At 45.5% G+C, this 14129-nt stretch overlaps 1 protein-coding gene across 2 annotated transcripts in view; it reads right to left on the bottom strand.

Annotated features, from left to right (window-relative positions):
- Positions 1-14129, bottom strand: part of EIF5B (eukaryotic translation initiation factor 5B) — a 372530-nt gene that overhangs the window by 201479 nt on the left and 156922 nt on the right. For both annotated transcript variants that reach the window (XM_033950652.1, XM_033950653.1), the window contains exon 9: positions 2785-2853. In XM_033950652.1, coding sequence (XP_033806543.1) covers positions 2785-2853 — 69 coding nt within the window. The remainder of the gene's footprint in view (positions 1-2784; positions 2854-14129) is intronic.

The raw sequence follows: 14129 nt of genomic DNA, 5'->3' as shown, positions 1-14129 counted from the left end.
AATATTCTCGTATAGGTAGGAAGGGAATGGATCCATGGCACATTTGCAGGATTTCAGTTTGAGACAGAGTTTAGAGTTCTAGGGTTCGGATACGAGTTCAAAGGCAGTCCAGGATCTATCTGCTGGGATATGGTTAGAGTCGTTGGGGGCCAGATAATTGTAAGAGACTGTTGGAGGGAAGGAGCCCCTTATGGTAGTGATCTTTTTGTTGAAAAATTTTGCTAGGTCGTCTGCAGATGGAGAGGAGGGGGGAATGGTGGGATCGTTTTTTGAAGTTAAGGTGCGCCAGATGTTGAACAGTGTACTACTTTGGTTGTTGGATCTGGAAATTTTATCACCACAGAAATTCTTCCTTGCTTTTTTTAATACTGTGTTGTAGAACTTGATATTGTCTCTCCAGGATTGTCTGTCTGAAGGGGATTTAGATTTTTTGTCTGTCTGAAGGGGATTTAGATTTTTTCCATTTACGCTCCAGTGCTCGACATTTCTGCTTCAGTTCTCTGTGGTATAGAAGATACCAAGGGGCGATTCACTAAAATAAAAAAGCAACACCGAAAGGGCTGGCCGATCCAAAATAAGCGACTGCTGAGGACCAGTCACTGAGGTCTTTTCTGACTGCCCTGCCTTCTGCCGCCCTGCTCTCTGCCCTGATCTCCTGCCTGCCTCAATCTCCTGCTCTGACTCAGCCTCTCTCCATCCTGCCCCAATCTCCTGCTATCTCCTGCCTGCCCCGATCTTGTGCTCTCGCCCCAAATCTCTCCTGCCGCCCCGACTCACCACCCTGCTCTCGCCCCGAATCTCTCCTGCCACCCCAACTTTCCTGCCCTTCCTTGCAGTGCAAGCCCCGGACATGAATCGGATCGGATCCCTCACGGATCCAATCTGATCTGTGCCCTTAGTGAATCTACTAATTCCATCTACCATTCCTGTAAGTCACACCTATGAACAGAAAGATACTGGGAAATACAACAGACACTATCACTAATAATAAAACCCTAAGCGTGCATATGCACTCCTACCTCCATGATACATAGCTCCGTGGCCCTGCATGCGCAGTAGAAGGAGCCTATGGCGTTGTGTGCAGTGGTTTTCTGGCTCCTTCTACTGCGCATGCGGAGGCACGGAGTTTGAAGTGGTAAACACCACGGCGCCAACTCCGTACAGGAAGCCGCCGAGCAGAGGAAGCCGCAGCAGGCGAGCAGGGAGGAACCGCTGACTAGGGAAGCGTCAGCGCATTGGCAGCAGTCCTGACCGGCCAACCCCCATTCCTTATCCAAAGCAACAGTGGCAGCGCTGTAAACAGGCTGTTCTCGGCAAGTCCTTCAGGGCCTTTCCTCTGCAGCATCACTTTGGATGCGGTAGAAGAAAAGGCCCTGTCAGGGCTGGCCATGAACAGCCTGTTTACAGCGCTGCCACTGCTGCTTTGGGTAAGAAATGGGGGGTTGGCGAGTCAGGATTGCTGCCGCTGATACTGGGTTGGTGAGGAGAGAGACATAGGATAGCCACTTGAAAGTGCAACCATAGCTAGATTGAGGAAAGGGCAAGGGATCCCTTAAGCTGGCACAGCTAGAAGACAGCTTCAGTGAGGGTCTGGGCAGGGAGAGAGAGAAAAAGAAAGACAGACAGACATCTATTCTAGCACCTGATAATGTAACAGGTTTAAACATCAGGCAGTGATCCAGTACCAAGGGTGAGCGAACGGGGTTCGGAGGGGATGTGTTTGCCCACTGTGTAGTTGGGCAGGTGTGTGCGGGCAGCTGGCTACAGCTGGATTGAGGAAAGGGCAAGGGATCCCTCAGCTGGCACAGCTGGAAAGCGGCTTCAGTGAGAGTCTGGGCAGGGAGAGAGACAGAAAGGAAGAAAGACAGCAGGAGAGAAAGAAAATGAAAGAAAGAAAGATAGACGGGGCAGGGAGAGAGACAGAAAAAAAGACAGAAAGACATCTACTCTAGCACCCGTTAATGTAACGGGCTTAAACACTAGTTTTTAGAATAAGATTCCAACCTATAAAAGCCTCCTCTCTTGACCACCCCCACCCTCTCTCTAGAGTTCTGAACCTTCTTGTCTGTTTTTTTCAACCCTTTCTTCCTATCTTCACTAGCTTTTCACACCATACACAAATTTTCTCTCTCTCTCTTTTTCTCTGTTCCCTGTGGCTTCCTCTTCTTACTGAATTCTCTCTTTCCCTTTCTGCTTATTCACACCAATACACCCATTCATTCAGATCTAACATTCATGCAGGTAAACTGTCTTTTCCTCACATTTATACAGTACACACAGAAGCAGTCTCTAAATCTACTCTGTACTTGTTAAAGCCTATTTCTATCTCTATAATAGAATATTTTCTGTACTTTAGTACCAAACATATTTTTGATGTATCTTTCTTATAAGCATTGCATCTCTGTAATATTAAGCCTATTTCTGCTCAATATATATTCTTTATGCAACCACTCTTGGCTATCCGTGTCATTAATTTCACTTCCTGCTGAATCTCTCTGAGGGTACTGAACTCAGGACCTCTGGCAGATTGTAGGGCCGCAGCCTTACAAGGACTATCAAATCTAACAAAATGAAACAAAATAAGACAAGCTTTACATTATAAAAGGCAAACTCATTTTAATTATTTGGTTCTGGTCTCTGCTCTTTTCCCTTATTTCAGTTAAAGAGAAACAATGACAATTGGTGTACACCACAGGTATGTGCTTGAACATGGTGATATAAGTTATTGCTCTGATGTATATGCTTAGTGAACAATAAACCTTAACCTTCACAAACTACGCATACCTCTCTCTTCATCACTGATTATTGCTTCCCAGTCATCCACTCCAGGCTCTTCCTCCATTGGTTCAACAGCTGAAACAAAGTTCTTCAAGTTCATAAAATGTTTATATCACATTATACACAAATACATTTCTAGTAATGTGTAATTACAGATGTTTGGTTAGCATTCTAACAGAATGTGCAGTTATGTCACATGACCTTTTTCATTTGCCTGGCTGGAAAATGATATATTGTAGTAAACAGTTACTATGCTGTATATGACGAGTTTTGAAGAACATTTCATATATAAAAAGCACCTGATACACATTCATTCTGTGCTGGAAAATTTTTGGATGACTTTTTACTTCTGTAGTCAAGTTCTTTAGCAGAACTTCAAGTTTGTTGACTGGATAAATACTCTTGTACTGTTACAGGCTTGGGCAAGCATGCAGGAGGCAGGAAAAGAGAAGGAGAGAAAAGCAGAGCAGAGAACAGGAGAGGGGAAGAAGGAGCAACAGAAGGCAGGAGAGAGCAAAGGGCATCGGCGAGAAGTAGCTCCACCCACCCCCTAACATCATCAACCAGAGCTCCTCCTTAAAAGGGGAGGGGACAACGGCGCTCAGACGTTTGGCAGGCCTTGAGAAGGGACAAGCCACCACTAAAGGAGAGCAGGAGACCATAGCAGGCGCAGAGGACACAACCAGGCAGACACAGCAGGTGCAGAGGACACAGAACACACAGCAAGCGTAGAGGACACAGTAGGCATAGAGGACACACAGCCAGGCAGACACAGAGGACACAGCAGGCACAGAGGACACACAACCATGCAGACACAGAGGACACAGCAGGCGCAGAGGACATACAACCAGGCAGACACAGAGGACACAGCAGGCACAGAGGACAGCCAAAGCAGACACAGAAGACATCCAAAGCAGACCGGCAAGTGGGGAGCAATGGAAGCAGCAGACAGAAGCAGAATGTTGAGCTACCCAGTTTTCTGCACCATCTGCCATATGTATGTCTACCTCCCCTCTGGGAGGCGGTCTTACATATGCGCTCGATGCGGAGAACTGGAGAGCCTGAAGAAACAAGTCATACCCCTGGAGGGCAGAATACTGGAACTGGAAGCATTTCAAGCAGTGGAGGAGGAAGACAGAGATGCAGAGAACATCAAGACAGAGGACACCATCGATGAAGAAGTCCAAAAGCTGGAGAAGTTCATAGAGGAGGCATATAGGGAGGCTGTGGAAAACCACCAGCAACAGTGGAACTGCCGAGATCCACCTACAGAGAGTGTGGACCACCCGACGGACATCCACCAGGAAGAAATGGATGACACAGCAGCGAGATCTGGAAACAGCGGAGGGAACCCACAAGAAGACAAGTCCAGTGCAAGCCAATGCAAGGATGAGAGAAAATGGATGGGAACGAAGGACACGGACCTACGGCTGGAGAGATGGACATAGACCAGGGACACAGACCTGCGGCTAGAGAATCAAGAGAAGATAGAGAGGACAGCAATCATCGTGGGGGACTCCATCATCAGATACGTCAACAGCCACATAGCGGGAGGAAGACTGGATCATCTGGTGACCTGCCTACCGGGAGCCAAGGTAGAACACATAGTGAGCCGCATCGACAGGATCATCGATAGTGTGGAAGAAGAAGCGGCGGTGGTGATCCATGTGGGGACGAACAACAGGAACTACAACAGAGAAGGACTGAAGGACCAGTTCTGGATGCTAGGAAGAAAGCTGAAGACCAGAATGTAGAGGATAGCATTCTTGGAGATCCTGCTGGTACCCAGGGCCGATGAGAAAAGGCAGATGGAGCTGCAAGCAGTCAACACGTGGATGCGGCACTGGGATGAGGAAGAAGGATTCCACTTCGTGCGCAACTGGATGACGTTCTGGGGAAGAGCAAACTATTCAGGAAGGATGGACTCCACCTCAGCAGAGTCGGAACGAGGCTACTTGCAAGCAACATCAAGTGAGAAGTTGAGAAGTTTTTTTAAATTAGGAAGAAGGGGAAAGCCGACAGTCAACCGAGAGAGAGAGAGAGTCAATGGTTCAGGAACCGGTATACCCGGAGGATACCCTGCAGGAAGATAGAGGGGAAGACTCACCAGATCACAGGCAAGACAGATTGAAAAGGACATAAGAGGGAAGGAAATGCAAGAAAGGAACAGGCCGCAAACTCAAGTGTACGTACACGAATGCAAGGAGCCTATGGAATAAGATTGGTGAATTAGAAGCTATGGCACAAAAAGATAATATGGACATCATCGGCATCACGGAAACATGGTGGACTGAGGAAAACATCTGGGACACTGTGCTACTAGGATACAAACTATACTGTAGAGACAAAGTGGCTCAAAAAGGTGGGGGCATTGCCATATACGTCAAAGAGGGAATTGAATCTACTGGAGAGAACACGCCAAAATAGATGGATAAATTAGAGTCTCTTAAGGGGCAAAATTTCAGGAACAAATGGACTGGAAACGAAGATCGGCATCTACTTCCGACCTCCAGGGCAGTCCGAAGAAGCTGATGGAGAAATGACAGATGAGATTAAACACGAATGCAAGGGAGGCAACACAGTTATCATGGGTGACTTCTTAAATTATCCAGAGATAATCTAGGTACCTCCAGATAATCTAGGAATCTAGGCACCTCCAGTTGCGCTAGGGAGACCAAGTTCCTGGATGTTGTAGGCGATTGCTTCCTGGAACAACTTGTCAAGGAAAATACAAGAGGAAATGCAATTCTGGACTTAATTCTAAATGGACTGCGAGGACCGACACAAGGTGTAGAAGGGACGCTGGGAAACAGTGATCAGAACATGATCTGCTTCGACCTGGATGCAGGAACAAAACATCGGTCCAGAACAACGGCCACGGCACTGAACTTCCGAAAAGGGAATTACGAAGGGATGAGACTCATGGTGGGGAAGAAGATTAAGAAGAGGATAAGCACTGTAAAAACGCTAAAGCAAGCTTGGTCCCATTTTAAGGACACAGTCACCGAGGCGTAAACTCTCTATATACCGCATATCAACAAGGGATCCAAGAGGAAAAAGAACAAGGAACCGGCATGGCTCACTGTAGAGGTGAAGGAAGTGATCACAGACAAGAAAACTTTGTTTAAGTATTGCTCTGGGGGAGGCTGGGCTTCCAGGGTGACTTTCTTGGGATTCTTATTTTGCTGGGTTATCATTCCTCTCTCTGTACTAATGGGGACTCCCTTTAGATTGGGATCATGGAATGTGGATGGTATTACTTCCCCAATTAAGAGGGCAAAAATTTTGTCTACTCTGCAACGTACTAAAGCGGACGCAGCATGTCTTCAGGAGACCAGGTTTACAGACGAGGAACATTGTAAATTACAGAGCTCTTGGGTGGGTGAGGTATATTATGCGTGTTCCACGGGTCGTCATGGTGGAGTAGCAGTCCTATTACGCAAATCATCTCCCCTTGGGTTCAGGTACTGGAGTAGGCGGTGGATGGGAGATACATATTGTTGCATTTGTCACTGGGTGAGCATCACTATTTGTTATTTGTGGTATATGGCTGAACAGCACAGAATTTGCTTTTTTACAGCGCCTGATTGCTGTTCGTTTCCATTTCCCTACTGAGCCTCTTCTTATGGTAGGCGATTTTAATCTGATCGTTGATCCTGAGCAGGATAAATATTCGTTGCCGCTTACTCCGTTGGATCCTAGGGGCCATTTGCTTTCTGATTTTGTACTACCTTGGATCTGATAGACCCATGGAGGCTTTTACACCCCAAAATCAGGGATTATACTCACCTTTCACACGCACATGGTCTCGTTTAGACTATACAGTATATTCCTGTCTTCTCTGTTCTCAGTCGTGTCTTATGCCATGGTGGGCCCGATCAGTGTCTCTGATCATGCGCCCATCTGGGTGGACATTCATCTAGAAACTACTTACTCGTGTTCTAATCATTGACGTTTTCCAGCTTATTTGTATCATGATTCTGATTTTTGAAAATTTCTTCTCACCCAATGGGAAGACTTTGTTCTTCATAATGCTCAATATCAGGATGATCCTTCTTTATTCTGGGCTGCGGCCAAAACAGTTTTAAGGAATCACATCTTAGCATACACCTGTGCTAGGACTTGTAGGATTGCTATGGCGACTTAATTTAGAAAAAGCTTTCAGGCGAGTTAAGTGGGAACACACAGCTCATCCTTCCGTTAGTTCACGAGAAGACTATCTGGCTTCTCAGGCTGCGTTAAATTCTTTGTTGCATGAGCGCCTGCAGAAATGGGTCTCGCATCGTAAATATCAGTTTCAACGTTTTGGTCATAAACCTGGTCGATTGTTGGCCAGAGTACAGTCGACTCCACTTAAGTGCAAGCCCTCCGGACCGCGACGTGAGCTTTAACAGAGTGTGTGCTTAATCAGAGTACCATTTTTTAGTCATGAAAAATCACAATACGCTGTAGTCGAATGCAATAAAACTTTTATTCAGCAAAAAACACATAATTTAACACGGTTCAGTTTTAAAAAAAGCACTGTTCTGTTTAATGCAATACACTGTAAACCTTTTTTAAGCCAACATTCTACTGAAATAATCAGTCATTGTTTTCTGAACGCAGATTGCACGATTCAGGCTGTGTATCTGACTACTGATGCTGTAAAACTGGCCAGTCATGACATCCATTTATCTCCAGATAACAATGCAGCGTGTGTAGGGACTTCAGCGCATCTGAGAAGGAAACAATCTTTGCAGGTGTTTCATTAGTCGTGATGACCGCAGCAGTATCTCCATCCTCATCAGACTCTTGGTTGTCTGCAGTGTCCTTTATGACTGTACAAATTTCGGAATTAGTGCTGTTAGATGATGTGGGCACATCATTGTCAACGGCGACATACAGCTCAAACTCTTGTGGCGAGAGTCCAACTGGGAGTTCAATGGACGAAGTGTCAGCTTCAGTTGTCTCATCAGATGTGTGAACGAAGCTCGCCCATCAATAGCCATCTGAAATCGTTGATGATGATACTCGACTCCACGCCTCCCGTACCATGTGATGAGAGTCGAGCACCATCATTTTTCTCACAAGCTCAGCAGCTGGATTACATGCTTGCATCAATCACTGCCATCACATATCTTAAGACGAGTGACCTGTAATGACGTTTGAAGTTGGCAATTATCCCCTGGTCCATTGGTTGGATCAAAGAGGTTGTGTTTGGTGGCAGAAACACGGCTTTGATGTTAGTTAGTCTTACATCATTGCTGTGTGCTGCACAGAAATCACAAAGCATTACAATGTGCCTCCTAGGCCTTCTCATCAGATTGTCAAGCTTCTGCAACCATTCAAACCACAGTGTCGCCATCATCCATGCATTTTTGTTGCTTTCATATTCAACAGACAGGCATTTAATGTTTTTGAAGCATTGAGGATTTCGATTCTTCCCAATCACCAGTGGCTCGAGCTTTTCACTACCGTCCATATTGCAACTCAGCAGCAATGTCAATCATTCCTTTGGCATCTTGAAGTCAACAGTTTTGCTGCATTTGAAAGCCAATGTTCCATCCGGGAGGGCACGCCAGTACAGGCCCATCCCATCGGCGTTGAAAACATCGCATGGTTCTTATTCACCAATGACCGATGGCAACCTGTGTTCCCGCTAAGCTGCGCTGGGGTGCGCTGGCGCACAAAATATTACCTCGCAGCGCACAAGTTTCTCGTCACAGCGCACACAGTGTAGAGCACAGTTCTTCAACCGCCGGTCCGCAAACAAAATCTTGCCGGTCCGCGAAGGATTCGGTCCCCGCCGCAACGAAAGGCCGGCGTCAGCTGACTTGCAACTTCCTGTTGCAGTCGCTGTGCCGGGACTCCTGCCTTCGCCGGGACTCCTGCCTTCCACCGCGTTTGCCTCCTGCCTTGTCTCCGCACCTCCAGACCATCATCGAAGCGGGCCGGCTATCAAAGGCCCCGAGGCTGCCTCATGAAACCGCGCTAAACTATTGATTAGGGGCAGCTCTGTGCCGAAGTTAAAAGCATACAGAGCTGCCGCTGCTGGTCTGAACTCTTGGGCCGCTGAAGGAGGGCAAAAAGCAGCTGTCCTGGAGGTTTCCCTTCCTCTCGCCTTTACAGGTTCCTTTTTTCCACCTTTTTTTTTTCCTTCAAACGGCAACGGGCCCCAGCATCGACATCAATCAAGTAAGTTCCACTGTCAATCAAGCGGTTCTGCTCGGCCAAAGCTTCCCCTGTGACATGAGCCACCCTCAGGGGAAAGAAAGTGACCCACAAAGGTGAGGGGAAGGGGGGCAGATGATGGAAGTTGGGGGGGGGAGAGAGAGAGAGAAGGGGCAGATGATGGAATGGAGGAGATGAGAGAGAGAGAGAAGGGGACAGATGATGGAAGTGAGAAGAAGGGAGAGAGAGCAGAAGGCAGATGGATGTAAGTTGAGAAGGGAGAGCAGATGCTGAATGGAAGTGGGGAAAGAACACATACTGGATGGAAGGAGGAGATAAATAAAGGGGGAAGAAAATAGTAAGATAATGGAGGGGTGAGGGAAAGGGGTGACAAGCTGTGTGTAGACACAGTGAAAAGAGGGAAACGGGACTAAATAGTAAGAAAGAATTTAATTTAGATGGAGGCAGAAAATAGAGAAGGAAGACCAGAGAAGAAAAGGGAAGAGAGAGCAGAGAATGATCAGATCTGAGTGGAGGAAATGAGAAGAGATATGCTAAAAACCACAGGGGGGAGGGAAGGATAGAGATGCCAGACCATGAGGGGAACAGAAGGAAGATGATGGATGCTAGACCAAATTGGGGGGTGGGGGGGGGCAGGAGGAGAGATGGCAGGGAAAGACAGACAGTGAATGGAAGGGGCAGATGCTGGACTGAAGAGACAGAGAAGGTTATCATGCTGCTGTACCGGGCCATGGAGTACTGCGTCCAGCACTGGTACTTTAAGAAGGACACGGTACTACTCGAAAGGATCCAGAGAAGAGCAACTAAAATGGTTAAGGGGCTGGAGGAGTTGCCGTACAGCGAAAGATTAGAGAAACTGGGCCTCTTCTCCCTTGAGCAGAGGAGATTGAGAGGGGACATGATAGAAACATTCAAGGTACTGAAGGGAATAGACTTAGTAGCTAAGGCAGGGAGAACGAGAGGGCACTCTCTAAAGTTGAAAGGGGATAGATTCCATACAAACGTAAGGAAGTTCTGTGGTAGAAAGCAACATATTTATTTGGCTCATAACTTGCTGGCGCCCGATATTTTTAGCTCACAGTGAAAAAAGTTTGCTCACAACACCCGCCCGCTTAGAGGGAACACTGATGGCAACACTTCCATGACCCCATCTTTCTGCACCAAACTCATCCGCTTCTTGTTTTTTGCCATGCTTCTTCTTAAATTTTATGCCGTTATGAACTTTCCACCTCTCTAGCCATCCGTTTGTTGCTTTGAAGTCTTCTATGCCAATTCTTTGGATAGCTGTGCTGCTTTCTCCATCAGCAGAGGCCCACTGATTGGCAGTTGACAACTTCTAGCTTCAGAAAACCATCACAGCAACACCTGTTCAACGTCTCCAGCCTTCCCAATTATTTTCCATTTCCTGGTAGGATTGCTGTTGTTTTGCCAGTCTTTCAATATGGCTTGATTTTTTTGGTGAATCCGAGAAATCTGGCTAGGATGAACGCTGTAATGTTTTACAATAGAGACATGACTCTCCCATTGGTCAAATCTCTTTAAGACATTGACACGTTTAGCCAAAGACAATGACTTTTGACTACCATGTTGGACATGTTCAGCCAAAAACAAAGATTTTTCTAGACGCAATGCCATGGTGCAGCTCCAAAAGTTCGAACACCTGGCCAGGCCTAGACTGCTGATCTGAACACGTGGCTCATCCACGTGAGAACATGATTGCTTTTAACCCGAGTGAACGTAACATGAACAAATAGAGGTGGGACCTATAACATCAGTGCACATAAGTGGATTGTGTGCTTATCAGAATTGCAATTAGATGGAGTTTATGTTCATTGACTTTAATGTAAAAACAAACAAACCAGGACCATGGTGGTAGGCTGCGGATAACCTAAGCATGTGCTTAACCGACGTGCACTTAGGTGGAGTCGATTGTAGTTGATAATCATACTGGGTGGAAGCCCATCTTGGCTATTCGGGCTTCGAATGGTAGACTGGTTTCTCGGACTTCAGAAATAGCAGAGGCGCTTTATGATCACTTTGCTTCTCAGTATCGTCAAACAACATCTCCTTCAGCTTCCATGATTATTGAATATCTTATATCTTCTGGCATGCCTCTTCTTTTGGGGGCTGCTATTCAATGTTTAAAAAGGCCTCTACAGGCAGTCAAATTGCAAAAAATAAACAAAATCTGGTAAAGCACCTGGCCTTGATGGGTTCTCGGGTGAATTCTATCGCATTTTAGAGCCTCACCTTTGCAGCCCCCTGTTGGCATCCTATAACGAGGCCATCCAGCAAGAGGTTTCCTCGTTTCGCTAATGAAGCTTCTATTGCTTTACTGCTGAAACCGGGTAAGCCGGTTGATAGTCCTAGCTCTAATAGACCAATCTCTCTTATTATTAACTGTTGATTTAAAATTCATTTCCCGTATTTTGGCTGATCGTCTTCTTGCATATATCCTGGAGCTGATTCATTGTGACCAAATGGGATTTGTTCCTGGTAGACAATCAGTTCATAATGTTCGCAAGGTTCTGCTTGCCCTGGCTCATTCTCAGCATTTCAATATTCCTTTCTTTGTTTGTTAGCCTGGACGTGGCCAAAGCGTTTGACGATGTTAATTGGTCCTATTTCATACTTTGGATTATATTGGAATTTCTGATCTCTTTCACTCAGCCATTTGTTCCCTTTACTCTAATCCTACAGCTTCACTATTCACCTCTTTCCCCTCTGTTATTTATTCTCACTCTGGAATCTCTTCTCTGTACTTTTCGACACTTTGATGAGGTGAGTGGTCTAGTAGTGACTACACAAGAACTTAAAACTTTAGCATTTACGGATGATTTGTTGCTCATACTTACAAGACCTGAGACATCTCTGCAAGTAGTGTTGGATCTCATCTCTGAATATGGGTTTTACTCCGGTTTGAGGCTAAATTTAGATAAATCTATGGCTTTGCCTACGTTTTGTATCTTGCAACAACAGTGGGTAGGCCCTTTCCCATTACAATGGGTGGGCTCGCATTTTAAATATTTGGGGGTCCTTATTCCATATGACCTTTCTACATTATATGCTCTAAATGAGGGCCCTTTGTTGGCATCTCTAATAAATTACGCCTCTGGCAGGCATTGCCTCTGTCGCTTTGGGGGCGTGTTAACCTTCTTAATATTTTATTAATCCCAGGTTGGCTTTATGTTTTTCAGGTTTTGCCTCTATATTTGAGTCATGTTGATGAACTTAAATACATTAGATTAGTTCAAACATTTATGGAAGGGGAAACGTGCCCGTATTTCCTATCAGAGGGTGGTACGTCTGTGGTTAAGGGCGGCTTAGGTCTCCTGAATCTTTGTCATCTTAGTATCGGTTGTAGCATGAGGCATATAAATGATTATTTTAGGGGTTCTTCAGACTTCATGAATATGCAATTGGAGATCTCTTGTTTTCATAAAGAACATTTTAGTATATATTTTCATTCTATCCCCTCAGCCTCTCCTTCTGCTTTGGCAGTCAAGGTTCTCTGTGAACCTTTGCATCGTACATAGCGCTGGATTTGTAGATTTTGTGGAATTAGTGCTCGAGTGACTCCATTCTTACCTTTTGTTTTAATGGGCAATTTCTTCCTGGTATGGAGGGTTCCTGTTTTACCAGATGGGAAGCAAAGGGGTTGAAATTTTTATTTCATCTGGTGGAGGATGATGGTCAAATGAAATCTTTTGTTCAACTTTGTCAAGATTCTGACCTTTCCCCAGCTGATGGGTTTGCCTATCGGCAGATTCATCATTATATATCTTCTCTGGGGTGATCAAATTTGTCTCTTGACCATCAGAAACTTTTGACCTCAGTCTATACCTTGGGTTCTCAGATGAAAGTACCCCTCAAATTTCATCATAGACATTTGAAGGATGAAACCCCTATGTTTGACCATACTGTATTACAGGCTTCTTGGTCTCAAGCATTACAGCTGGGATTGCCAAATGATATTGTTTGAAAGCTGTCAAGAGTTTTATCTTCTTTGCATTAATATATGCATTTCTGGGAATTGCATTATAAATTTGTTTTTCGTCTTTATGTTTCCCCTCGTAGAGCTCACCTTGCAAAGCTTCGCCCTACATCAGCCTGTCCAAAGTGTGGTTTCTTGGATGCACGCCTGGGACATATGTTTTGGATATGTCATACTATTCAAACCTTTTGGGAGGGTATTTTTATATTTATTGGAACTATTTGGAGGGTGACTTTTTGGTTTGATATCGTTTCATCATCCAAAGCAGAAGGGTTCCAGTGCTTTTCTTAAGGGGTGCACTCTGATAGCGTTGATTTTGATCAAGTAGCTAGATGGGGATGCACCTGATATCTCCTTGTGGAGGACGCAATTGATCTACCTGCTGACCTGGGAACACCGTGGCATCTCTGATTTTTCATTCGCTAAAGGCATGCAATTTCAGGCAACCTGGGAGCCCTTCTGGAATACTATGACTGTTGGCGAAGAGTCATATTTTGAACTGTTGACTGGATTTCTGTTATTTGCTCTTGCTATGGGGTTATGGTATCCATCTTCTGTTTTAGTTTTGCTGGCCTGGGGCTCCGGAGTAGGTTGGGTGGGTGGGAGGGGGATATGGGGGTGTTCTGTGTTTGCTGTTATTTCTATACTGGAAAAGAAAATCTTGAGTCCTGTATGATTTCAGTGTCTGCAGAATTGGTTTGGTTTTTGACTCAATAAAAAGTTATTTAAACATATACTACCCAACAACCAAGACAAAAAAAAACATAACTCTTTGCAAGAAAACACTGAACAAACTAAAAGAAAGAAAATTAGCAGATAAGAACCAAATGTCTCCTTCTTTATCGTCCCTCCAGACCGGCACAGGAACGGATGGGACAAACCAAAGCAGTACCCATCATGGGTGGGATTCCCGAAGGGTCGCCACAAGAACATGCTCACTTAACACCATGTCCCAACGTGCCCGAAGTGGCAAACAAAGGAATGGTGAGAAGACCAAACCGCAGCTTTAGATATCCACTGGAGGCACAAGCGAATTCTTAGCTCAAGAGGCCACCTGACCTCAAGAAAATCCAAAACAGGCTTCTTTTGAAGAGGAGACACCGAAGTGATAGCCTCCTTGATCCAACACGCAATGGTAGCCTTGGAAGCACCGTCCCCCTTACAAGGACCCGCAAGAAAAACAAAA

Source organism: Geotrypetes seraphini, chromosome 6 (assembly GCF_902459505.1).
Source record: "Geotrypetes seraphini chromosome 6, aGeoSer1.1, whole genome shotgun sequence".
NCBI classification, from domain to species: domain Eukaryota; kingdom Metazoa; phylum Chordata; class Amphibia; order Gymnophiona; family Dermophiidae; genus Geotrypetes; species Geotrypetes seraphini.
The sequence above is the reverse complement of the archived record's forward strand: the minus strand, read 5'-3'. Positions and strand labels throughout refer to the sequence as shown.